The 28,000-nt window shown below is 45.5% G+C and overlaps 1 protein-coding gene across 1 annotated transcript; it reads left to right on the plus strand.

The window, feature by feature from the left end:
* LOC146869092 (bystin-like) lies at positions 1–28,000 on the plus strand. Its single transcript, XM_085601672.1, has 7 exons — positions 1–379; positions 8,443–8,599; positions 14,755–14,893; positions 16,051–16,184; positions 16,698–16,858; positions 24,480–24,582; positions 25,768–28,000. The coding sequence occupies exons 1-7, from the start codon at positions 109–111 to the stop codon at positions 26,114–26,116; spliced, it is 1,314 nt and encodes a 437-aa protein (XP_085457798.1). The 5' UTR covers positions 1–108; the 3' UTR covers positions 26,117–28,000.

Raw genomic sequence — 28,000 nt, forward strand, 5'->3', positions numbered from 1 at the left:
GGCGGGATTAGGAGGGAAGGGAGGAGCGATTGGCTGCCGCTGGTCGCAGACAGTGACGTTGGCAGAGCGCAGGGCACGTGTGTTCAACGGCCACTGAGACTAACGGAGATGCCGAAGGAAGGCCGTAACCGGGGTCGTGGAGGCTCGCGGGCCAGCGCTGCTTCGCGCGGCCCAGGCCTCGCCGAGCAGATACTGCAGGCCGACGCTCCGCGGGAAGCGCGCGCCGGCAGTAGGGCCCAGCCCTCTGGTCCCGAGGAGAGCTACGTGGATGACAAGCTGAGCGGACGCATCCTGCGCCAGGCCAGGGCGCAGCAGAGAGAGCTCGAGGAGGAGCATGGCCCGGGAACGGGCCCCCCTGCGAGGAGAAGCACAGTGCTTGGTACGAGTGAGATGGGAACTACTAATTAAGGCAGAACCATTGTCGGGTAGACAGGAATAAGAAGACATTAGGGCTAACGAGGTATGGCAGAGCTGAACGTGTGTTGCAGATTAAAGTTCTACCTTGAAGGAAAACTAGAGCAGGATATTTTTTTTTTACCTTTAAAGTTTTATATAGCGCTAGCTTGAACCGTAGGTATCGGAGCGCTTTACATACTTACTGTAAAGAAAAACAGATGGAAATTGCATTACATAGTAGGTGGCAGTAAGGAAGCAAAACCAGGGATAAAGTGTGCTGAATATGTGATTCGGAGATAACTCGTCCCCTGTTCTCTTTCTGCAAGTGAGCGTCCCCATTCTTTAAGAATGATTACAGTGTATGGAATCTTTCATTGTAAGAGCGTAGTTGTGCATCATTACTAGTCAGCTGTAGTATGGCAATTGCTTAGCAATTGCAAGGGCTTTAAGGCGCAAGAGAATGTGACGTTACTCCAAAGCTGCCAGCTTCGGAACTGGAGAACGAGGTTCGAATCTCGGCTCCCGGTCAGTGCCCTGTGATTCTTGGCAAATCACTTAATCTCCAAGTGTTTAATAAATGAATGTGAGTGACATTGTGTAATGTAACTGGTGCTCATGTAAGTGCTCAAGTATCTTAGGTTGAGTTCCTGCTCTGAACAAAAAAAGAAGAAAGGGAGGTTGGGGGTCTCTTAAAAGGTGTGGTCAATGAAGTTAGGAATCCTGGTGCAGGGGCGTCACCTAAAGCATGTGAACTAAAATCCTTTGGCTCGGTCTATTTGTACCCTGAGCCCTATTTGGGTATCTCTGAGAGTTTTCTGTTATTGCATTCAAACATATAAACCAAAAAATATCATGCCTCTAAAAAAACAAACCTTGGTTTTGCTAATGCTTGTTTCTAGCAAAGAAACGTGTAACCATGACTTTTAAATTCGAAGTGAAAATGTTTCAGTTTTGAAAATACGAAACTAAATTAAAAATAAGTTCTCTGCATTGGACTAGTGGGCTTTGAAGTTCCTCCCTCATGGTCTCACAACTTTTCTCTCTTGTCTCTCGCGCTGTTTCACGGCTGTCATCAATGTCTTTTTTCACTGTAGACTTCTTTTTTTATTTTTTTAAGGTCTCGGCTAGAGAGCTCATGCGCTGTCTCAATGAGACATATGTTCTATCTGTGGGCATACAGGCTGCCCATCTTCCTACCATTGGTAAACTTCAGTGTCGCTCTAGTTTCCTAGAAGCCATTCTTCATGCAGGCGTCATGCCCTCTTCTTGTGTTTGGCTCTCTCATAGTTCATGGACCTAATACATGTCTCCTTACACTATTTTGCCAATAAATGTTTTTCCCATTGTTGCTTACCCATCTCCCCATACCCTCCTGCTTGACCTGTCTTCCCACTACTTTTCATGTTGCTGGTTTTTTTGTGTGGATGATCGATAGTATTGGAGCACTTGTTCTGTCCTCCATATTGCCATAGTACTAACGCCAGCCGACTGTATTGGAGCACTTTCAGTGCTCACCATTTACATTACACAGACCTTCCTTTTCGTAGGCGAGGGAAGCTTAAGTGATTTGCCCAGAATCAAATTGTTCAGCTAACCCTGAAATTTGAACCTGGTTCCCCTTTCGGTAGCTCTGGCTGTTACGCCACATACTCGATTCATTTCAAAGCCCTTCAACTGTTTCTCACTATCACTTCCGTTCAGCAAGACACTGTCAACACTGAACAAGCACTTGCAAGTCATGCCTAGCGTTGCAGCGCGCATGCGCTTCTTGCTCTGCTAGACATATTGTCAATGAGATTTCAGAAGGGGACTTTAAGCCCCACCCATCACTTCCATTGGGTCGCATCAACGTTTATGCTAAACAGTGGCTTCCTATTGAAAAGGATGCTTTTTTGTTATCGCCCTTTCTCCTTTTCGTCCGGCCCTAAGAGCACGCACCCGGTTCACGGCAGACAATGGAGTTGCTCAGCCTGCTCTGCTCTCTCCACCCAGCATCCCTCTCCTTGCACTGGTTATCCTAACCTGGGCTGCTGCAGGCATAGATGTGTCAGCCATTCAGTTGAGACTGATTATGATTGCAGCAGATGGGCTGGATTTGACAGCCAATCCTAAGCAGTTTCTTTAGAGCTGGGGGAACTAATAGGCCCCTCTTTGCAGGATCGTGCAGGGATCGGGCAGCAGCGGCCCTCCCCGATGTGGAAAGTGCCACCTCCCTCGCCAGCGGCCCTCCCCGAGCGCATTTTCAACATCCTGGAGCCTGAGAGGAGCAGCTCGCCAGGCACACAAAGCGAAAGGAGAAGCCGGGGGTGGGGAGGGGTGTGAAGCTCAGCCTGCTGGGGCTGCTGCTGCGCTCTCTGGCTTGCTGCTGGTCTGGGCCCGCTCCCTGCCTGGAAACTTTATCCACTCTGGCTCCTGCCCCCTGCTTCCTCCAGAGTCGCTCGTTCCACTCTGGGATTACAAAGTTGTGGTTGCAGGATGCGTGAACTCCCTGCTGCCCTGACCATGTTTTTCCACAGAGCAGTTAAGCAGTTATGTCCGCGCGCTTCCTCTTTCCCAGAGAAGGTCTACAGTGTTTGCACGCGGATTGCACGCTGCCCTGATCGCTGTCCAGCCTCGCGCCCCCTCCCAGCACTATTTCATAAATTTAGTGCCAGCTTCAGGTTGTGCGTCTTTGGTATGATACGTCATGCTGCCACGGTTGCTGCCCTGACCTATGCATTTATTTCCAATGCACATGTCCCCCTGTTTTGGAACAACATATTGATTTGTAATTGAAAAGTGCATTTGTGTTAGACTTATCCCATGGTGTTTGAATTGCTATCCTCAACTCACACAATTCTTTGACGTAAAACCGCATGGTGGTGTGTGGGGGTTTCAGCACATTTTGTGTTTGTTTTGATTGTGTTTCTGTACAGATTATGACTTTGCCAGGGTAGCTGTATACAAGCTGCCATTGCTGTCCGATTGTTGCACTGCTTCGCCCCATTGCCGGCCACATTTTATTTTGCTTTGAGACTCTTTTCTGGACAGTGAATGGACCCTAAACTGCAGCTGAATAATTCTGCGTCCTTGTGAGGTAGTGCCAGGGCTGAGACTGGCACATGGGTGACACGGTTACGCATTATGCTGGGCAGAGACTGGCACGGAAAGGGAGCTTTCCGCTCCTTTACCCTGCTCAGCCTATGAGTGGACATTTACATTGAGGGTCCAGGCTTTGCTACTGTATGCTTGTACCCCTGTGAAGCCTCTGACATGCACTATTTTAGTAAGAGTGGCTCTGTGCTGCCCCCTGCTGTGCCTGTGACTGGCACCGGAGAGGGGGTTCCCCTGGGCCCTGCTGCTCTAGCGGGACAGGTTAGGGATTGAGACTCTACGCCCTACGTCACCCTGATTAGCCCAGGACTAGCAGTCACATCTACTGCTATGCTGTGCTCTGCTGAGCGCAAAAGTATGGACGGAATAGTGCGGGGTAGAGGAGGGCTGGCAGCTCTGTTACACTTAAACCACGGCTATTGCTGGCACCGAGGTCAGAAAGGGTCCCCGTCTCCACTGTTGTATTTTGCCCCACACTGTCAGTGTTGTAGTGCATAGGAGGAGGTGCCCCTCGGGTCTACTGCTCGACTGAATACCCTCTTCAAACTAAACTGCTCTGCAGCTGAACAGTACCTACGCTGGCCTGAGACTGGAACAGGTTGTACTTTTAGCCTTTCAGAGTTGTAATAAATGTTCTCTAGCATGGATGTGCGGATTTTGCCTAAGCTGCTGCACTGGAATACCCTGGAATGAAGGAAATTGTGACTTTTAGTAATAATGTGTATGGGACACTGGCCAAATATCCGGATTAGAATTACTTGCTCTGTGCTTAAAGGGGCATTTCATGACATCCACGCTAAATGCACAGGAGAGTGTTCCCTTGGGCTCCAAGGGGGTGGTGCAAAGTGTGCAGCAGGTGTTTGCTCAGGGGTGCAGCAACTGCAGTTGCACGGGGGCCCAGAAGCTCGTGGGGCCCATTGAACCGTGCCAATGCTGTATTTTACTGTCCGAACCGTGGCCACAAAGGGCTATTTTCTTGCTTGCAACATGGTCCATGGCACTTGCTACGTTACTCCCCACCTTAGACCTGAATAACAGCGCACAGCTCTGCACACACCCACCCACCCCACTTCGGACCTGAATCATCATCAATCAGCTCAGCGCACACACACACACCCCACGCACACAGCTCTGCGCACACACCCCCCCCCCCACTGGTTTCTTGGTTATTCGAGGGACGCACGTGGAAGCCATCAGGTGCCTGTCGTGCTGGACGTGCAATGTTGAGGCAATAGTGAAACGGTGCGATAGCTGTGCCAGATGTTTACTAATCATCAGTCCATGACGCATGCACTGCCCACAGTGCTTGATGGCGCCTGGCATGCCACATGTCTAGGTATACAAATCCTGTACATCTAGCAATACAACAATGAATATTATACAGTCCTGTCCCCCTGAACATTGGAAAACAAGCATAGGCATAGCAATAGGTCTCGCGTTTTCGAAACATTAACATATTAGTATTATAAATGACAATGTCTTTTATTATTGCAGGTTTCTTTAACAAATCATTAAAAGACATTGCCATTTACAATGCCAATAGCTCAAAATCTCGCAAGTACGAAACCTATTGCATTGCAAATGCTTGTGTACCCTTCCTCTTCGTGAAAAGACCAGTACCATTTACAATACCGATAACTCACACTAGTGCAAATGGTGCAAGTGGAGAAGTGTAGCTCACTGGTTAGAGGAGGCATACCCTGAAGCAGAGGTCAGACCCGGGACCAGGGTTCGATTCCCGACGCGGCAGGGTCTGGAGCCCAATTGTCCACGGACTCGATAATTCTCGCTTCGGTGCCTACTCTAAGCACGAGTTCTCACTATGCAGCTCTGGGCAACAAGCTTGCTTAATCTCCACAACGGCCCCCTGCGGCGGGATGCCTGGATTTCACCTTGGGGATGCCCAGTACGGGTTATCTCACAGGGAAAAACCAGGACGGGTTCCCAATGCAAGCGCCGAGATGCCCAAGGGTAATTTGAGCGCTATATAAGACTGCACATACATACATACATACATACATACATACAAATGCAATGCTATAGATTTTGCAGTTACCAAAAAGTTAGCTATTGTCATTGTGCATTAGAGCATTTTCTTTGTTTTTTTTACAAAGGCAATTTTTTTTAAACAATTTCAATTACAATGCCAATCGCTCCAAATAATGTAATTGCGAGACCTACTGCATTGTAAATGCTTGTTTGTGTTAGGAGGGGCGAGTCAATCATCTCAACATGGGGGGCGTAGGGACCCTGTGTTGGCTCAACATCCTGTGATTCTGGGCTTTCAGCCATGTTGAACAGCAGATGTGCTGCTAGACAACATGGCTAAAAGACATGCACATTGACCTGGCCGAGACCTGTTGGTATTCCAATGCTTGTATTGTTAGCTCTTTCTAATTACCCCCAGATCTAAAACCCACACCTTCACCTGCAAACATTGCATTTTCTTTTCCTTTTGTCACTGTCCACATTTCAGCAGCTGTGTACCTCTATACGCTTTTGATTGTCATCGCCTGGGGCGGTCTGCAGAGACGCCATGGATTGGATTTGCATGTAATGTGAACACCTTTATGACCCACTGGCTAGCACTATGAGAAAATCACACTGCCTTCAGCCTAAACTCGAGTCAGTCCTTGTCCTTCACAAACACTCGCCTACTTGAACTGTCTTACCCACCTACTTGAACTTGCCCAGACATCTAGTGTTGGTTCGGTTCACAGTAAGCACTTTATAATTGCATGGAAAAGCCCAAAGAGATGAATCTGGAAAAACAATCCCTTTTTAGGGAATGCAAGATGAAGAATAACTTGAAATCTAAATGAGGGCTGCATATCTAACATGGGTAACATTAAGGCGTTTAGTCACTTTAGAGAAATTGATCAGTATTTTGCCTGTTCGGTTGAGGGTATTAACACAGGGCCCTGTAAGTACCAGTTTTAAAAGAATAAGATCTGGTGTTGACCCAGACCTTTTTGATTTGACTAAAATTAGACCTGAGAAGACTCACTGCTTTAAAGCCCTCTGCTTAGCTACTCCAGTTGTGGTGTTGTGGCATAAGGATGCATTCTGTCAGAGCGAGTTGGGAGACCATGTGAAAAGCTGTTTCAGCAGAACGCTTAACTGTCCCTCAAAGATCTAAAGAACAATAACAAACTTTTTAGATCCTTTTTTTCAAACTTATGGTCTCTCAAGGGAATTTGGTGAGAGACTGCCCCCTGGAGAAGATATCTATGCTCTTTTATTGAGATTGAAATGTGTGGCCTCCAGCAGGCACATTCATTTACAACTCCCCAAGCTGTTATACATGGATTAAAGAATGTTGCTTGCAGGATAATGCAGATCTTGCGGGAAGCAACCGGAGCTACCTTACTGTAAAGCGGTCATTGACTTGCAGCATTCGTATATCTATTAGCTACGCGCTCTATCGACAGCAGGTACATCAACCTGAGTAGGAATCATATTGCCATTGTAAAGTGCAGCCTGCAAGTTACTAGCTTATTTCTGCTACAAGAGCATTAACCCACCTGGCCATATTTCTAGTGTTAGATATTGTGATCTTCAAATTACACACAACTTTGGCAGAAGTGCTCAGAACGCTGTGTTACCGTATTGTTACACAGTTCTTAACAAAAATAATCTTAACTCACTGAGAGAGTTCAAGTTTTATCCTAGGCTTCTTGCATACAGCAGTCAGATGTCTTGGTGCTTGATCTTCTTCCTTTCCTTGCATTTCCTGTTTATACGTGACTCTTCCTTCCCTTATCCTTCCTTTACTGAGTCTCCCTCTTTCAATCACAACCTACTTTTCCTCGCTCTTCTTATCCCATTCCTTACCTACTATTTTGCCTTTTCTCATCCGTGCACATCCACCCTTCTCCACCCCATTCCCCCCGCCTCATTCTTCACCCCTGAAAAAGAAGTGAATTGGCAGCGCATGGATGGGAGGTGAGATATGGGATAGGGGAAGGAAGGAGAAAAGAAGATCACGGTCTTCCATTCTCCTACCCTCCCTAATCCCATATCTCCCCTCCCTTTCATGCGCTGCCACTACTTTTCCCTCCATTTCTATTGCCCTCTTTGGCTCCCCTGCTTATAGTATACCCTTTACTCTGTCGCTATCAATGCTTGCGTCAATCTCCTCTACCATTCATACACTTCGCTTCTGCCCCTTCTTACCTTATTTCTCTCCTGTTAACACCCAGAACTTGCTTTACCCATCCCACTCTTAGCCCCATTCGCCTCGTCATGGGTTCCTACCCATCCTATAATCATCCATCATGTACCACATTCTTTTCCTTTGTGCAGCTGTCAGTGCCCTATCCCACAATCCACCATTGTAATCTGCAGACCCATGGTGCCAGTTACCTTTGTCTACTACCCAAGCTGTGGTTTGGAAAAGTAGATGTGGAGCAGTGACCGGTGGACTGGTAAAAGGGAAGTAGTAGGTTAGTTACCTGGTACATCATGACCAACCTAACTTCAACATTGCATATCTGAGCTAGGCTTCTCTATGGGGTCCCCATGCACAGTTTGCTGTATTCCTGGTCTGGAAATGTCTAGTCTTCCTGTCTCTAGATTTAAATTTTCAGCAATATGGCCATCCTCTTCTCGCATGCATGTCCTAGACAAATGTAGTGGGTGTTGCTTGGAAACAAAATCCTAGAATTCCAACTGCTGTATGTGCCCCTTTTCCCAGCAGTAGTACCGGACTCCTTACTGTACATGGACCCGTCTTTGGGCTGGCTCTAAGCTTGCTGAGGAGTGGTGAGATGTTGGCAGAGAGTCTGTAATCTGTGGCTTTACCCCCCCCCCCCCCCCCCCACCCGCTTTGATATTTAGTGACCACAATATTACCCGCATTAGATATCAATCCAAGACCATCGGTACCTTCCTATAGCACCCCATATCCATGATCCCTAACTTTGCTACATTAATCCTTTGCTCATGTTTCAGGTACTGGGGCGAAAGAAGATTCTGACTCCGATGATGAGTGGCCTTCTCTGGATAAAGCAGCAAATATGGATCAGGGGGATTACTGCGAGGACCTGCAGGTAAACCCCGAAGATGAGGCGGCCATTGAGAAGTTCATGAACAAGAATCCACCGATAAGGTAAAGAGTAAAATATTTATTTGTGTAGTGCTCCATATTAAGCCAGTAAACTTCCATATTCTACACATTGTTTTCTAAAGAGGATCATTCTAAAGAAACCTGTGATTTCCACCTCGGATCCAAATAATTTTTGGATGACCTTAGACATAGTGTAGTCAACAGGATAGGGGAGCCTTAAGTTCACAAGGGCTGTCAGCAGCGTTCAATACTTCTGACAATGCCATCCTGCTCTCCAGAGTACAAGAGACATCTGTGCTGTGACTGGTTGTCAGCATGCTGGTTTGAGCCATTTCTGACATGCTGTACACAAACCATTTTCCTTCCACCCTTTAAGCTTCAGTCTAAGTTATCATCTTTTGGGTTACCACAGGGACCAGTATTGTCTGGTACTTTTTAACATCTATTTGGTCCTCAGAGTGTAACTCTCACAGGCTATGGGCACACATTTCTACATGTATGCTGATGATACACAGCTTGTTTTTAAACACCAGCAGTCAGATTGCTCTGACATGGCCTCTGTACATGCCCTATTTGATCTGGCAACAATTCTCACTAGTTTGCCAGTGGTTGGCCACAAACTTACTGAAATGTATTCCAGCAAAAAACAAATTAATAACAACCAGGAACAAGGTGAACACAGTGCTTCCTTGTATCTGGTCCAAAGACATGAGATCCTGTCCTACATATGGACAATTGTGTGGGTCAGCGTAGGCTCACTGGAACCCAGCAGACAACTGAGGGTGAGATACTTTGTCATTGTCGGCTAGTGAAAAAATAAAATCGACTGAGGCGTGAAACAGAAAATAACCAACAAAAAAGTTAAATGAAATACTAAAGTAAGCAAAACGTCTAAAGGATGTTGCACTAGTTCTGGGGGATGGTAAGGGGTTCAGTACATAAGGTGGGAATTGGATGCTTAAATTTCCTTTTATATTGAAATATTTTTTTTATTAAAGAGCACACTACACAGATTAAAATTGAGGAAGACATCCCTGTCCTTCCCCGGAGTTAAAATCAATGACACTGCATCACAAAATATTAAGCTAAACGCCGTTAGGTATTTAACTCTGATTGGCCCTAAGGGTCCTAAATTCTTGATTACTTTTGCAAACCATTCTCGTTGTGCCTTCGCACTTTCACCTTTGCTCCATACCTGGCACCTCGGTTTTTCATGATCAACCTCACAAAGGAAGGATTATGCTGCTGCAACTTGAACTAAGTCGCTGTGTTTCCCCACCTGCTACCAGACAGGGAATCGTAGGCTCCCTTGTTGAGAGCCACTATCTTTCTCTTATGGCCCTCTATATTACTTCCTGTGGAAGTTTTGAATGCCTTCGACTCACTTATGAAGTGTTGTCTACTAGACCTTGCATGCCCGGTCTGTTGCAAGACATATTGTTAGCTTACAGTGGGCTTAGAGCCTACTATTGATTACCATTGTCTGTTATTAGTGTCACTCATTTATTTGCTGCTTATTAGTCAGTTTCTGTGGCCTTTCCTTCGTCTGTTTACACCTCCCCTGGAGTATGAAAACATTACTTGGCCTTTCACTGCTCGCTTTTCATGAACTACTTTCTTCTTTTTGTTTATGCAGTCCATGAGACTGCAAGTTTTCCAGCTGTTTCCCCGTGTACTACTTCTCTGCCACTCTCCATGTTCCTCTCACATGTGTGCTTCTCGCTCCACTTTGCTCTCTCTGTGCCCTCCGGGTTTGCTTCCGCCTCCATCTGTCAAATCTGCCACCCCCTCATGTTGCTTCAGCTCCCTATACCTTGTTGCTTCCCCACATATGCTTTAAACAAAGACTCGACCCCCCGCCACCCCCCCTGCTTTAGGTCTTGTCTAGGCAGCACTTGCGCTGTTTCTTCAAAACATTCAGGAAATCGTCATGAAGCTCCGCCCACTTTGCTCTCATCTTTCTAATTAGCTCCTTTCCATGTCCTTTGTAAATTGTGGCTTTCTATTGGTCAATAGTCCTAGTAGTCCCTCCTTAGTACCGCCTTGTCTCTTCTTGTAACCTCTCTTGAGGACAGCCGCGCTACATTTGTTGTTACTCCCTAGGTTTTAATTACAGCCTCAGAGCACTATTTTCTTAAAGGGCTTTCAGGCAGGACACGCTTGGTCCTAAGCAAGGCTGGCAGTGGTTACTGACTCATTAGGACATCTTGCTTTTATATAAGACCACCTACGAATTTCCCCTCATCAGCTCCACATAGATTACAACCCAATCCTGAATTAATATATTAATTCTATTGCCACATTTCAAAGCTACTAATTGGATACTCTATATGGATAGCTATTTGAATGTGCTCGTAGTACAGTCTTGCATGCAATGCATCATGGGTAGGGTGGATTTACCATATCTTCTGCAGGGTGCAGTACCATATGTGGCCAAAGGAAGTCCCAGACCTCTTCTGGCTGCATATGGTACTGCACCACATGGCTTAAAAAATGGCATTTACAATGGCATTAGCTCCAACTTTGCAGGGTGCAGTACTGTATGGGACCAAAAGAGGCCCCCAGGGACCTCTTTTGGCCACACAAGGTACTGCACCCTACAACAAGGCTAGGCACAAAAACATTGGCATTTATAATGCCAATAACTCCAACAAATGCGAGACAAATGTGTTTCCAGTGCAATAGGTCTCACATTTGTTAAAGTTAGAGCTGTTGGCAGTGCAAATGCCAGGTATTTTTTTTTTTAACAGTTTTTTTATTCCACTGACAGTAATGCTATGCAAATATATTAACTACTCTGGTAAGCAGATTCATACGCAGCCCCAACCCTTTAGCGATTCACACATCCCAGCCTAGGGAGTGAAAGGCTCTGGGAGAGTGTCTCAAGGATCAATGATTGGAATCAAATTCAAATAGCTTGATTTCGACAGTTTGTCATAAAAGCACAACCAAACAACACATAACACACATATAAATAACACATAATACATTACAGTTACAGATTAAAAAAGATATTAAATTCCATATACTGTCTGATATCTAAAAACTTTAAGAACAGTTAAAAAAGGAGAAGAGGCAGCAGAATAAACAAGTCCTATTTAAAAGATACATCTTATGATAAGATAGCAGCAACATTTTTGTTTAAAGTGCGAGTGGGAATAATCCAGGTCCAGCCCAGAAATTTGGCAATTGCTATAGCTATACTAGGGCTACAATCAGACCCTAGAATTCTCAACGCAACGGCACATCTCCGGACACCCAACAGGTTACAGATCGGCCTCAGCCATCTCCTCCGTGGGGCAGCATATAATGGACAAACAAAGAAAATATGGGGAATGGTCTCTGCCATTGTCACACAATAATGGCATTTGTCATCAGTTCTAGAGGCCCATTTACACGTAAAAGTCTTTATAGGCAAACTACCTGCCCTAAACTGAAAATAAAGTTTTCGATCAAAGGGCCTCTCGATCAAATCTCAGTAAGCCTCACATACAGGCCATGATTTAAAATCCAAAAAACGACCTGTTAGGCTAGTTGGAGTACTGGAGTGACCTATAGATGTATAAACCATTTCCCAGTATTTCTGTTTCAATTGTACCTTAGACTGGAAGACTGCCGTCTCTGGATTATTCCAGAGTATCTCTAGATCCAGTTTAATGAGTAGGGACCTAACCTCCTTTAACCAACCTACTCTGTGGAAACAGTCCCTCAAGATCACATCCTTGAAACCCATAGCGTATTGCACAAGTTCTGGGGTGGCCCAAAGACGCCTCCAATAAAGGAGTGGCCGTAGCTTTGCTGTGTCCACTATGTTTTTCTTCCCTAGATCTAGATGGAGCGGGATCGTGGGAGTGCTTTGCGGGACACTTGCAAGGTTACGTAGAGATTTATTTTCTAATCTTGCTAGGTGTTTTAAGTCGTTAAATCCCCAGAGCTCAGCTCCATAAAGGGCCGAGCTCACTACTTTGGCGTTATAGATTTCTAGGGCAGGAGTAACTGGTTTGGTGAAGGAGGATTTATATTTCTTGGTCAAACACCCTATGTGTTGATGTAGTTTTAGAGCGGTTATGTCCAAGTGGTGTTTCCAACCCAAATCCTTTTGTAGGGAGATACCAAGGTACGTAAACGCACTCACCTGTTCTAAGGGCTCATTATTTAATAAAATACTGCCTCTAAAAGATTTGTGCTGATTAAAAGCCATAAACTTGGTTTTCGAGATATTTATTTCTAACCCTCTTAAGGAACAAAAATCTACAAATGCATTAATGGCCTTCTGGAGGCCACTCGGAGTCCTGGAGATGAGCAAGGTATCGTCCGCAAACATGAGGACAGGAACATGGTTGCCAGCCAGAATGGGAGCATCGGTGGGGACCGCTGAAAGATACTCAACTACCCCGTTGATATACAAAGGATCAATGATTGGAATCTTCATAGAGAACCGGAGAAGTTGTGGTCATCTTTGACGCCATCTGACTCCACCCTCTAATTGCCATTTGATCGTTTGGTTCATATCTTGGAATATGATTGCCCCCGTTAGTCCATGGTACAGGGCCTGTTTTGCACATGGGTCTGCTATGTTATCTTGTGGTGTGTTGTGTGGTTTGCATATTCTATGATAGTCACATGTTGTGGTTAGTGGTAGGAGATGGTTTTTGATTCTAGTAGTGTTGGTTTCCATGAGTTTAGGTGTGAACCTTATCTTGAAGATGGGACGAGCTGGGTTTTCAGGCATTTACAGAAAATGAGATGTCAGTCTATGTAACAATTGTGTTTAGAAACACAATCCCCAAATTTGCCTGCTGTAACCGATAAGGATCTCCCACTTAAACGGACTCCGTAGTAATGGTGAAGAGGAGCTGTGCAGCCATTTATCTAAGGTTGCGCTTTAGCCTTTATATCTTGATTTTGCAGTGGAGAAATTCAGTCCAATTTTATGACTTGCTCTGTGGGTAATACATAGTGATTTGAAAGTGTAGCGGAGTGATACTGGTAGCTAGTGATGGGCTTTTAAGAATGATGTAATGTTTCAGCAGTTTATGTGAAGTTAGGGGTCTTGTGACTGCATTTTCTCTGATCTTGCTAGGGGAACCAAGATAGAAACCGATGGAGTAATCAAGTCTTGAAAGGGTAATGAACATAATAACTTGGTAACTTTTGCAATGAAAGCTGGGAATGGGAAGAGGCACTAAAGAGGTGAAAGCTATTTTGACCACATATATGCATCTGGGCTGGCAGTTAGGAGGCACAAGTCCTCCTATCCTCTCTTGGGCTAACCTCTTCTCCAGACATGCCTTTTAAGCCTTCAGCACCCGACTTTGCCCCTGGTGGCTTTTCATAGAAAAACTTTACATCGATACTGTGATCGTTGTATATCTTTTGATCTGTGAATAGCTTTTGGCCTCCTTGTTGCCTGCACCAGATCTTTCATTCCCCGCCTCTCTGCCCCTCCCACAAGATCAACTTCAAAATCGAGCCATTTAAATAAAATGATCCCTGCTGTACAGAAGCAAGCAAAAAGCGTTGATTAAGGAAACGGACATGATTATTGGAGGTTTGCTCAAGCTCCTTCTGGAGATCTATGTACTCTGGCACACTGACAGTTACTGTATATAGCAGAAACTACACCCATTATTATCCCAGAACAGGACATACAGACGGTCCTAAGAAATCGGAGGTTCACGGAAAAAGTGAATTAAATCATTCACTGACTTGGTAACCTGATCAAACATCTGAAAATTCAAATGTCCTGATGAGAACCTGTAAAGTCTTTCACATCTTTACCACCGCTGTATGTACAATACGCTATGAATATTTAATGACTCCTCTGTATTATCTTTGTTAGTGACTACCTTGCTGGAGTGACCGCACAGCACTAAGCTGTTGTATGGCATTTTGTAAACAAATGCTTAATGTTCTTACAAAGAGTAAAACTAAGACATGTCAGTCGGGCACCACTGTTATCGTAGTTGCAAGTTCTTCCCAGAGTCCCTACACATAAGGGGCAGCAGAAACAAAGGTTACTCTATTTACGTCAAAGGGAAGCTTCTTCACTGACTATGGGGAAAACAGACTCCTTGTCCTGTGATCAACGCTGCAGGACCAGACCGGAAGACACCATTATAATTCGTAGATTTATATAGCGCGGCTGATCACCCGTGATGTGCAATCCCAGCTCAGTGGGCTCTCTTCTACTACAGGTGGACGCTGGCTGATATCATCATGGAGAAGATAACAGAAAAGCAAACTGAGGTGGAGACGGTCATGTCGGAGGTGTCCGGTCGGCCAATGCCACAGCTGGACCCCAGGATACTAGAGGTGTACAAATGTGTAAAGGAGGTAATAAACTGGAAGAGAGTGGCTCTTGGTCAAGAGTTTTTCAGTAGACTGTGTGACATTTGATACAGGTGGCTAGTAGCATTCTGGTGGTTAGGAGGCCCAAGTCCTCCTAACCTCTCGTGGGCCACCCTCCTGTCCAGCTATGCCTTTAAGCCATCTGCACCTGACTCTCTTCATGGTGGCTGTCCTAGAAAAGCTGCACATGGAAGAACATGTGATCTGCTGGTTTCATAAAAAGAAAGCCACATTTTGTTTTCTATAGGAACATAGTGTGTTATGCAGATTTGTAGAGCGCTGTATCACCTGTCAGGGTATCCTGGCGAAGAGTAGGTGAGAATCTAAGCACACCTACAGCCTAGTGGGACTACTCTAAAAAGCTAGGTCTTCACCTTCTTGCAGAATTCTAGAAGTGAAGAGGCTCTTATGGGCAGCTCCAGGTTGTTTCACTGTTAAGGAGCGATGGAGAAGGCTCCAGGAACATAGTGTGGGTGCTTCGTAATTCACAGTTTGAGAGCAGTGTCTCAAATAAGAGTATCAGGGATATTCCCAGATATCAACGAGGTTAAGTAGATGTGCTGTGCCAAAATGTGATGGGGAGCAGAACTAATGCAAGTACAAAAAAACAACCTGAAGAAAGTTGTAGCTAAAACAATGAAAGGAAATTACAAAGGTAGAGTGTAAATTGAGGAAAGCAGAAGCTGCAACTTAGTCTTTGACCTGTTTTCTACAACTCCATCGTTAATAGGGACTCTTAGCAATAGGTAGTGTGGTTTAAAAAAAATTTTTTTTATACAAGCCGTTACAGTCCATCTGATTCTAGAATTGGACTTCTTGGGCAATGTTTTCCCAATTGTATTTGACTGAATACTCTTGCATTAGTAGCCATTGTTTCTAGACAGGACTGTCTTGTGATTGTTTGCATTTTTTTTATCGCAATACTGGGGCGGAGGGGGTGGGGTCTGGTTTCAGATTGCTTTTGCCACTTGGAGTCACGGAATACTGGGAACATGGTTGGTGAGGAAACTTCCTTTCATACTGGTTGGGATTTGCCAGTATCTTGTTCTTGAAGAAAATGTTTTCCTTTCCCCTTCTGTATTCTGCAAATGCCAGATCTTATATTGCTTTCACCGTCAGTAATGCAAGGCCTTTTTCTGCAGGTGCTTTCAAAGTACCGGAGTGGGAAACTCCCCAAAGCCTTCAAGATAGTGCCTGCTCTATCCAACTGGGAACACATTTTGTACATCATGGAGCCAGAATCGTGGACAGCCGCCGCGATGTATCAGGCCACTAGGTGAGTATAAAGGTATGTCACAGAATGCCTTTTTATAGTTGCTTCTTTGGGTACTGGAATTAGAAAGGTGAACATATTGCTGCTTGTGTCAGTGTTTAATGTTAAATTTTAAGGAGTTTTCCACTCTAATAATGCCATCAACCCCGGTATGAAAGCACGCATCATTTATGCATACTCTGATGTCTGATCCGCGAGTTTCCTCTAAGCTAGCTCTTAATAGTTGAGGCAAAACCTAAGCCAATTGACATGTAGGTGTAACCCCCACCTATTTCTCCTCTAAACATAGAAGTGGTGATTCTTGGCATACCTACAGTGACACTTTTCCCCCTAAAGTCCTTACCTGGTCCTCCTAATACTCGCACATTTTTACAAAGGTATGTTTCTCCAACACAGAAATAAGCAGGGAGCTTCCTTTTGGAGTATAGTATAGTAACGTGTATAATGCAAGAACAAAAGTCTAGAAATCCTCTATTTTGTAATGTGCACGTCATTATCTTTGCTGCTTTCCTGTAGGATATTCTCTTCAAACTTGAAGGAGAAGATGGCCCAACGATTTTATAATTTGGTCCTGCTGCCCCGAGTGCGGGATGACATTGCAGAGTACAAACGTCTCAACTTCCACCTCTATATGGCCCTCAAGAAGGCACTGTTCAAGCCTGGTGCTTGGTTCAAAGGTTTGTTCTTGTGAATCCCTGCTTCTTAAGTAGTTCTGTTGAACATAGTTCCCAGTCACTGCTTAGCACACATCGAGTACATTTCATTGGTGCCCCTTTTACATGTCCTAGTATTGTTGTTTGAAAGAAACATGAAATGAGTCTATTGTGCGAATTGATTCAAATCTAAACTTCTGAGCTAAAAAATGTTGTATGGGCAGAAGACCTGCTGCTGCAGTTTTGGTCATGAACATCCATGCCATTTATATTAAATAGTGCACAGACTCCATCTTTTTTTTTTTTTTTTTTTTTTTTTTAAAACATAAAAATGAAGAAAAAAATCTTTATTCGCATCTGCTTGTTCTAAAAGTCTTTTCTTCCTGTGTCCAACGCATTTTATCCCTTAACAGACTTCTTCGGGGCTTAGTATAATGTTGGTATACGTATCAGCCGAAGAGACCGAGACCCACACCCCTTGCCAGTTACGCGCTCAGATGCCTACATATGCTTGGACACAACTCGCTTCCGACAGTTCTGAAGAGGGAACAGTGGAATTTTGACATTTAAACATTGGATATTCCTATATTTTTAGGACTAGACACAGATCGCACAAGAGTACTGAATATGCTACTTACCAGTATGCATCTGTTCTTGGCATGTAGGGCTGCTGACATTCATATCTGTGCATACATCGCCGCCTAGTGTTGGGTCCGGATGATTGCACATTGTTGTCCTGGAAGAGTCTTCGAAGTATCACGAGATAGGTGACTCCTCCCCTGGACCATAGTGCGCATGGGCATCCTCTCCATCCGTAGATTGTGTTTCGCCATTGTGGCAGTGATGGAGTAGATACAGTAAGTGATGACCATGCTATACAGTAATTCTGAGTGCTGCAGCCGCTACAGGCTCCGGGGAGAAGGGTGGGCGATGTGAATGTCAGCAGCCCTACATGCCAAGAACAGATGCATACTGGTAAGTAGCATATTCAGTTCGAGGCATGTGGGCTGCTGAATTCATATCTGTGCATAGAATAGATAGCAGTACCTCCGTTAGCGGCGGCTACCTGTGCCAGCTGCAGCAGTCTGAAAGAGTTTTGAGAACAGCCTGTCCTACAGCTGCCTGCTGTTTTGAGTGTACATCTACACAGTAGTGTTTGGTAAATGTATGTATAGTGGACCATGTGGCTGCTCTACATATTTCCTGTAAAGGAATGTTTCCTAGGAAAGCCATGGACGCCCCTAACTTTCGTGTTGAGTGGGCTCGTGGGGGAATCGTTAATGTGCGTTTAGCTTTTTGATAGCAAATGTGAATACATTTAACGATCCATCTGGCTATAGCTGCTTTGGAAATGGAGTTGCCCTTGTGTTGTGGAGAAAAGGCAACGAAAAGTTGTTTTGTTTTCCTAAAGTCCTTAGTTCTGTCTATATAGTACATGAGGGCCCTCTTTACATCTAGTGTATGGAGCATTCTCTCTGCGACATTTTGTGGATTTTGAAAGAAAACAGGCAGTTCAATAGTTTGATTCATGTGGAACTGCGATGTCACTTTGGGCATGAATTTGGGGTTGGTACGTAGTACAACTCTGTTTGCGTGAACCTGTATGAATGGCTCTTGAATGGTTAGTGCCTGGAGTTCACTAACTCTTCTTAACGAAGTGATTGCCACTAGGAAGGCTACTTTCCAGGTGAGGAATTGAATCTCACATGAATGGAGAGGTTCAAAGGGTGGACCCATTAATCTGGTGAGGACCAAGTTGAGGTTCCACAGTGGTGCTGGTGGGTGTCTTGGGGGGATTACTAGTTTGAGTCCCTCCAAGAAGGCTTTGATGGCAGGCACTCTGAATAAAGAGAGGTGCTGCCTGTTCTGGAGATAGGCTGCTATCGCGGTTAAATGTATACGTATGGAGCTGTATGCCAGATTGCATCGGTATAGGTGTAGGAGGTAACAGATGATGTTTTGAATGGATGCGTCCAGCGGGTTAATGTCATTGTTGTTGCAGTAAATGACAAAACTCTTCCATTTAGCCACAATTGAAGCTCTGGTAGTGGGTCTTCTGGCCTCCTTGATGATCTCCATACAGTCAGGTGGCAGGTTTAGGTAGCCAAACTCTAAGACTTCAGGAGCCAGATTGCCAGGTTCAGCTGTTGCGGGTCTGGGTGCTGAATTTCTCCATGGTTCTGCGTTAAAAGTGCGGGTTTGATTCGCAGCCTTTGATGCGGCACCACGGAAAGTTCTAGAAAGGTGGTGTACCATGGTTGGCGCGCCCATGTGGGAGCAACTAGGATGAGTGTCGGTGAGTGTTGTCGCAGTTTGCCTGCCACCAGCGGTATTAATGGCGCTGGGGGAAAAGCGTACGCAAATCTGCCGGACCAGTTCATCCATATCGCATTGCCCTGTGACTGTGGATGTGGGAACCTGGCGGCAAAGCTTTGGCATTTTGAGTTTTCGTTTGTGGCGAATCGGTCTATCTCTGGGTCACCCCACTGTTGGAAGTACGGTTGGAGAACTGACGGATGTAGCTCCCACTCGTGCATCTGGTGGCTGTCTGCTGAGCAGATCCGCCATCTGGTTGTCCTTGCCGGGGAGGTGTTCCGCCATGAGGAATATGTTCCTCTGAATGGCCCACTTCCACATGCTCTGAGCCAGATGAGACAACTGTGGAGAGTGTGTTCCTCCCTGCTTCTGTATGCAGTACATGGCAGTCATGTTGTCCGTCCGGATCAACACGACTTTGTTGCACAAGTGTACTTTGAATGCCTTCATGGCGAGGAAGATTGCCATCAGTTCCAGAACGTTGATGTGCATCTTCTTTTGTTGTGTTGTCCATAGTCCCTGCACTGTGTAAGTGAGTACATGAGCTCCCCAACCCTGGAGAGAGGTGTCCGTTGTCAGTATTATTTGTGGAACAGGCTCTTGGAACGGTCGGCCCTTGCAAAGGTTTTGTGGATTCCACCAATGCAGAGAGTTGTATGCCCGACCGCTCACCAACACTAGGTCTTTTAATTGCCCGTGAGCCTGATTCCATTGACGTTCCAAGCACTCCTGAAGCGGGCGCATATGTAATCTCGCGTGCGGGACTATGAAAATGCAGGAGGCCATCATGCCTATTAACTGCATGAACACTCGCGCAGGAAGGGAGTGTTGAGGTTTGAACTTTGAGATCAGCAGTTGCATGCTGTTGATCCTCACTAAATTTGGCTGAGCTGTGGCTGCCAGTGTTTATAGTCGCGCCCAGGTACTGTCGTACGTGTGCGGGTTGGAGATGTGATTTTGGGTAATTTAGTGAGAATCCCAGACTGTGAAGAAGGTGAATGGTGAGGGACATGTGGCTGGCACATTGCTGGGCTGACTTTGCCTGAACAAGCCAGTCGTACAGGTAAGGGTAGACGTGAATGTGTTGTCTCCGTAGATGTGCAGCCACTGTTGCTAGGCACTTGGTGAAAACCCTGGGTGCTGTTGTTACTCCGAAGGGGAGAACTTTGAATTGATAGTGATGTCCCTGAATAGTGAACCTGAGATATTTTCTGTGTGACGGGTGTATGGGTATGTGGAAATACGCATCTTTGAGGTCCAGTGTGGCTAGGAAGTCTCCCTGACTGAGTAGCGGGAGAACCTGCTGTAGGGTGAGCATATGGAAATGCTCTGAGAGAATGTATTGGTTGAGGGGTCTCAGGTCTAGTATAGGTCTGAGCGACCCGTCCTTTTTTGGGATTAAGAAGTACAGAGAGTACACCCCTGTCCCCTGCTGGTTGACGGGCACAACCTCTATTGCACCTTTTTGCAGCATACTTAGCACTTCCTGCTGCAATAATGCCAAGTGCTCTACGGACATAGGACGGTGCCTTGGCGGTATGTTGGGTGGAGTGGACGTTAATTCGAGACAGTAACCGTGCTGGATAATGTCCGTGACCCACCTGTCTGTGGTGATGGTTTTCCACGCAGACAGGAACCGTTGGAGTCTCCCCCCGACAGGTGTTATGTGGTCGGGGGGGAAGGGAGAGGGCGTCACTGTTTGTTTTTGGGGGAGGACCTGGTGTTGCCGTAACCACGTCCTCTGCCCTTGGTGCTGGAGCCACGATATCCACCTCTGTTGGTTTTATCATAGGTACTTTGTGTGCCCCCTTTAGTGTACTGCTGCTGTGACCCCTGACCTCTAGCTGCTCCTCTACTCCCGGGGCGATGAAAGGAGCCACTACGAAACTGCTGTGTTTGCAGAGCCCCCATTGATTTCGCAGTGTCAGTGTCTTTTTTAATTTTTTCGAGGGTAGTGTCAACCTCGGGGCCAAATAAGTAGTCGGTTGATTTAAGATATTGTTCTGAATCTCCGGCTTGAAGCTTGAGATTCTCAACCATGCGTGCCTTCTCAACATGACGCTTGTGTTGATTGCCCTCGCCGCTGTGTCGGCAGCATCCAGGGCGCACTTGATGGATGCATTGATAAGGAGTTGTCCCTCCCTGATGAGGAGCTCCGCAGCCTCTTTATATTCATCTGGCAAATGTTGGAGTAGGGATTCTAGTGTGTCGTAGTGGGACCTATCATAACGGGCCAGGAGCGCCTGTGTGTTGGCAATGCGCCAGATGTTTGCTGCTTGTGCTGCAATTCGTTTGCCTGATGTCTCCAGCACTTTGGACTCCTTGTCTGGGGGAGGAGCATCACCTGTTTGCGAATGGGCTCTTTTGCGAGCATTAGCAACCACCATGGAGTCCAAAGGTAACTGACCCCTAATGTACATAGGGTCTCCGGGTGCAGGCTTGTATTTTTTTTCAATCCTGGGGTTCAGCACCCGTGCCCTGGTTGTTTCCTTAAAAATGTCTTTTGCAGGTTTGAGAACTCCTTTTAACATGGGCAGAGTTTTGACAGTTCTTTCGGAAGAGGCGAAAGTGTCCACCAAGAAGTCTTCTTCGACAGTGTCAGAATGGAGTTCTACTCCATGATTGGCAGCAGCCCGTTCTGTGAGGGCATTGAAGGCAGCAGTGTCCTCTGTGGGAGATGTCTTTGTGCTGTAAAGCTGCGTGTCATGGGTATCTGGTGCGGTACCCTGGTCTGTAGGGTCATCCCATGCCTGATCTGGGTCTTGCAGGTGCTCATCAGGATAGACATCCCCAGGGTAGCTGGTATCATCCCCTACATAGTCCTCTATTGCGTCTGTCTCTGAAGGCGTAGGAGAAGAGGACTGTGGATCCTGATGGGAGGGTTGAAAGTGTTCATGAAGCACTGGCTCCGACCCTGCTGGCAATTTGTGCTTGAGAGGGATTTTGTAGGAGTCCAATCCTCTCTCTGGCGTGATTTTCCGCTTGCGGAGCATCAGCCTACCAGTGTTGGCGTCGATGGAATTGTGGCTGTGAAGGCTCAAAATCTGTGTCCAGTGGATGGGGACTGTGTCTGGCGAACACGTGTCCGAATTTCGAACATTTTCGGCGCCGTGGAGGGCGGCAAGCCAAACGGGATGTTGGTTGGCGCCGAGGGTGCTTTTGGAGCCTTGTGCGTGTCGGGGCCCGACGTATAGCGGAGGGCTGCCCGTTCCCTGATGCGTTGCAACGATACCGCGACCTGTTGCACGGAGAACGCAGATAGCTCCTTGGAACCGGTCGGCACCTTGGAGGTAGGTGTGGATGCGGCACCCGACGTTTTTGCAGCCATGGGGTCATCGATCCGAAGGGAGGTATCGACGCTCGTTGTAGTCGACGACTTGGCAGGCGCCGCTGTTTTCGACGTCGACCGGGTGGCCACCGTGATTTTGGTGGTCGGGGACGATGTCTTCGGTGCCAGAGGCCGAGGCGCCTTGCGGGGACCGAGGGCTTTCTTTTTGGGCTCGGCACCCATATCCGCTTTGGTGAGCTCGGCACCGAAATCCCTTTTCGTGCGTTCGGAGCCGATGGCCTTTACCGGCGTCGAAGGAGTGGAGGGCTTCGAGGCCTTCGAGCCGATCACAACCAGTTTCACTTTTGGTTTCGATGGAACTGGTGCGACGATTGGTTTCGGTTTCGCTGAAGGGAATCCAGTCGTCTTCGGTAATAATGGCTCTTGCGAAATGTTCGAGGCCGGGCCTGAAGGCGGGGCCGAAGAACCGTGAGATTGATCTTGGGTAAGGCCCGAAGGCGATCCCTCGACCTGAGCCTCAAGACGACGTATGTTTTTGGCCTCCGTATCGACTGGTGGGCCTAGCTCCTCGCTCCTCGCTGGAGCTATCTTCCTCGGCCCCAAAGGCCTCACTGTAGTCTCCTACCTCTTCGACTTCTTCTCTGTGAAAGATCACCTCATCGTCGTCTTCCGATCGGGAGTCGTGTTCGGAAGCGGGGCTGGAGTCTACGTCTTCCACGCTCTCTGCGTCCTCATCGCTAAAGATGTTGGCCGGGGCAGGCGCCGATTGCTGCGCCTCTAATCTTGCCGCCCGTCGATTCCGGAGAGTCTTCTTGGAGCGGAATCGGGCACAGGCCATACATTTGGACTCATCGTGATCCGGTGAGAGACATTTGTTGCATACCGGGTGGACGTCGATGTGTGGGTATTTCGCGTGGCATAAAGGACACCGTCTGAATGGAGTCCTCAATTCCATCGTCGATCGAAGTTCGATGTTCGGACCAAGCGGATCCGAAAAGCTGTAAGAAGGTGCTAAAGCACTAAAGAAAGTAGTCGATACCGAACGGGAACAGTACCGACAAACTAAAGGCCTTTTGGCCTTAAACTGATTTTTCCTAACTTGAGCTAAGATAAGCACATCCGAACCCAATCGCGGAAAAAAACAATCTAAGGATGGAGAGGATGCCCATGCGCACTATGGTCCAGGGGAGGAGTCACCTATCTCGTGATACTTCGAAGACTCTTCCAGGACAACAATGTGCAATCATCCGGACCCAACACTAGGCGGCGATCTATGCACAGATATGAATTCAGCAGCCCACATGCCTCGAACATGGTAATTTTGAAAGTTCAAAGAATGCTACAAATCTTGTTAACTCACTCTCTTTGGCTGATACGTCAACATTATACTAGGCCCTGAAGAAGTCTCTGTTAAGGGACGAAACGAGTTGGCTGCAGGGAAGAAAAGATTTTAAAAGAACAAGATGATGTCAATAAAGAAGTATTTTTTTAAAAAAAAAAATATTTACAAAAACCAGGGTGCAGTCTGTACACTATTTATTTTTTAATGTCCATATATTTAACTAATGAATTGCGGGTGCTGACCATCTTTGTAGTTTACTTTATGGAGCTGTGTTCCTGTGTGGAAGATTACGAGGTTGATCTTCCCGATTGATGCACCACTAGTTTTAACTAAAAACCTTACTCAAAGTGTTGTGTGCATTGATTGCTTCAGCCTTATTTTGTAAATCACTCCTTTAAAACTGTTTCTGTTCGTGGAAATCTGAGAATGTAGTTTAGCCATGATTGTTCCATGGTTATGCTGTATGTTATTTTTTTTTCTTTCAGTGTGTGTAGATTGACTGGTGGGTTACTGTTCTTTTATAGAGATTGCGGTAACATGAAACTTGAATCTATTGGCTAAACTGCCAGGAAACACTAGGGATAGATCATGGTATTTTTAGTCTGTGTTAGACTGTAATGAATTTTACCAGTTCTTCCACTGTTAGAACACTCTAAAACGTCAAGTAGAGCTCACTGAGTTACTCTTTTCCTTTCCAGGTATTTTGATCCCCTTATGTGAGTCTGGCACCTGTTCCCTGAGGGAGGCTGTGATCGTGGGTAGCATCCTTACCAAGTGCTCTATCCCAGTCCTGCACTCTAGGTAATGACCATGGTTCTTGATATGTTCTTGTCCCCTCCCCTTGAATGCCACTTATAAATGACTGAATCTCCCTTCTACTCTTTTCACCCTTATTAATAAACTTGGCAGCTTGGCCACCTTCAAAAACCTCTCGCCTCAGAGAAACGGGACTAATAATATACAATTGCATACAGGGTGCAAAAGTACACACATGCAGTAGAAGAATGGTAGAAGCAGTATGTTGTATTTTTAGAAAGACTAGGCACAAGTTTGAAGCATTCTTTTTTTGTGAACTGGGGTACAGACATTTACTAAATACTGGTTTGGAGAGCTACTGAAATTACGTAATCTTTTCCTTACATGTGCACACGTATTGAAGTTTCAGTAGTACTGATTAGATTCCAGCAGATATTATTGAAAATGCCTTAAACATATATAACTTATATCCAGGTTTGGTGGGAGTCTCATTTGTTCTGTGTAAACGTGGACATGGTTGGGTAGACAATCAAGAGCCAAGTTTGTTTCGGTGCATATTCGTGCCCGCTCCCTTGTTCCCCCACCCACCCCAACTGGTGGCAGGAATGATGGGGTCTGTCTGCTAGTCGTAATGGCTCTTTTCTCCCTCCCTCAGTGTTGCGTCCCTTCAGGTATTACGGCTTCTGGTCCTGTAGGCAGGCAGTGAAGCTTTGCTTCAATCCTGTTGACGTCCAGCTTAACTGCCGGCTAGCAAAAGTCTTTGAGACGGTAACCAAGAGACTTAAAAACCTGTTGTTATCTGAAGTATGTTAAAAATAAGAGTACAAGGGCTTCAGGAGGGAGCTCCCCAAAAAGGAATAATAACACTCTATAGTTGTACAATTATTTTTACTTATTGCCCAAAGGTTAAGAAAATGCTTCTCACATGTAAAATTAACTATATCTTACTTTAGTTGCACTCGCATTTTAAATCATCAAGCCTCAAATTTGAACAATGGACTTGGTCAAGCTGGGAAATTAATGGTAGTTATTGTCAGTTCAGCACTACTTGAAATACAAGAATCCAGGAGTATTATTTTTTAAAACGGCCAATTGCACAAACCGGGAATATTTTATTGATCTTTTTAATGCTGTTTTTAAACTTAATAATTTGTGTTAATTGTTATGTATTTGCAAAGATTTTAATTAATCAAGCAAAAATAAACATGATCTTATCTTACCCTCCCTCAGTGCTGCTATCCTGAAGATTGCAGAGATGGAGTACAGTGGAGCCAACAGCATCTTCCTGCGTCTCCTCATAGATAAGAAGTATGCACTGCCCTTCCGTGTGGTTGACGCTTTGGTTTTCCACTTCCTGGTTTTCCGTTCAGACCAGCGGACGCTGCCCGTTCTTTGGCACCAGTGTCTCCTCACTTTTGTGCAGCGCTATAAGGAGGACTTGTCATCTGAGCAAAAGGAAGCGCTACTAGAACTGCTACGAACACACACTCACCCACTGATCTCTTCTGAAGTGCGTCGTGAGCTGGTGAACTCTACCTCGAGAGACGCAGAAGGTGCCCAGACCATGATGTTTGAGTGACCAAGGAACTATGTGCCCATCAGACTGCAAACTGATCTATTATCTTCATGCTCTTGGTGACTCAAGCCCTTGTTTGTGGTGGATTTGCTGTGCTGACTGACCTTGATATGACTACTACAGAGCTTCGGCCTAGACTCCTGTTGCTGTTTTGAGATAATAGCCGTTCCTGGGTTACAAAGTTGTGCCCCACTGAGGTTATGCTAATGATTGCACCAGCTGAAGAGTCAGTCTCTCATCTCATTGTACCAGGTTTGGTTTTGGACATTCGAGGTATTAGTTTTGCAAAACAACTTGTAAGATCTGTGGAAATGTGATGAGGCAATAAATGTTGAGATTGTTGGTAAGAATGGTGTCAAGCAGGACTGAATTCTGGAATTGTGTGGGGAAAAAAAACAGATGGGGGGGGGGGGTGTTATGCTGTACAGGCATCCGTTTCTCACCTCCTCTGATATAGCTCTGCCTGATTTCTCTGGTATTCCGCCGTGCAGCATACGCTTTTTCTAAAAGTCAGTGCACGCTGAGGCAGCATCGCTGGGTTCTGTGGCTCGGTTGCCTCTTTCGCCACCCCCACGTTACCCTATTAATTGGAAAGCTGTAACAAATAACTGTAGTTCTGTTTTCTACGAAGGAGTGACTGCAAACTAGGAGCTGTAACTGTTTAGTCTAGGCACATAACTAGCTTAAACTGCAGGCTAAGCTGCTCGGCTAACTCCACCCATCTAAAAAAAATAAAAATTTGATGAAGGACTTGACTTAAACTCTGTCTTGGTCCTAGAATGCAGACAAATTAAGATGTAGCCTATATAACCTAAGCCTTCCTTTATTTGTGACATGTTGACAGTCTTTTAATTGGTTACTGTGAAATTGTTAATTAAACGAAAGCTGGGGCCATTTTATTGAAAATGGTATTACAAAAATAATGTGTGTATTGGTACAATATGACCTTGTAAGCATTGCTTGTGATTACAGATCAGTCGGCGACTAGTTTGAATAATTTGACTGATTTATATGTGAATCTAATCAGTTGATGTAAAAAATAGTTTGTTACAAGGGAGGTGAGTTCAGAAAGTTTATCAGCGTTTAAGGTTATGCCTTGGATGAGTGTTAGGGTGTGAAATGTAATTTATTAGCTTTTGCATTTGAAATGTGTCAGTTCTGTTAAGAACACATGTGAGTGCCTTTTTTCCCTTTATTTTAAAATGCAGCAGGCTATTCAAAACACATAAGGACAGAGTCTTTAATAAAAAAATCATAACATGACCTCAATTCAACAGCCAGTCTAGAGGCCCCCCTCCCTGTCAACCACTTGTTCTCTTTTCGTTGGTAAATCGTCACGTGTTGAACTTTTCACCACGCAGTCACTCTTGCTTGTTTTCAATACCTTTTAAAAACTATATCGCATTTCAATGTCTGAACTGTATATGACAACCATTTTTAATAGACTGTCCAGCACACAACGAAAGTAGTTTTCAATGCAATGTCTTAAACTGACGAACTGAAACATTTCAGATGTGAAAGGAAGGCAATCTTGTATTTTAGGTCTAGGTGCTAGGATTTATCACAATAAATAAGTTACTTGCTGTAATAAAAATAGATAACTACCATTGATTGCTAATAAACCTATTACCCAGGTTAGACACATTCTTGACGTAAAATTGCTTAAATGCTGATTTTGAACAACAGTCCACACATTTCATAAAGTCTTCTAAGTGGACACTGGTTAGAATGGACTTAAAAGTCATAGCGCCTCTCGGTGCAATCTATGTTGCACATTCAATATCATTGCTGGCTTCTGACATGATCCACCTTACCCACCTGGCCACACTGGATCCCTAAAACAGGGCAAATGTGTTTTGAAAATAAATAAGCAATTGTTTCCCATTA

This window comes from Triturus cristatus, chromosome 1_1, assembly GCF_964204655.1.
Source record: "Triturus cristatus chromosome 1_1, aTriCri1.1, whole genome shotgun sequence".
Classification (NCBI taxonomy): domain Eukaryota; kingdom Metazoa; phylum Chordata; class Amphibia; order Caudata; family Salamandridae; genus Triturus; species Triturus cristatus.

What these genes read in the sequence shown, in the direction of transcription:
- LOC146869092 (XM_085601672.1), top strand. Translation starts at nt 109, where the DNA reads ATGCCGAAGGAAGGCCGTAACCGGGGTCGTGGAGGCTCGCGGGCCAGC. An exon ending in AACAAGAATCCACCGATAAG is followed by an intron (nt 8,600 to 14,754) that starts GTAAAGAGTAAA and finishes CTTCTACTACAG; the next exon opens with GTGGACGCTGGCTGATATCA. An exon ending in TGTACAAATGTGTAAAGGAG is followed by an intron (nt 14,894 to 16,050) that starts GTAATAAACTGG and finishes CTTTTTCTGCAG; the next exon opens with GTGCTTTCAAAGTACCGGAG.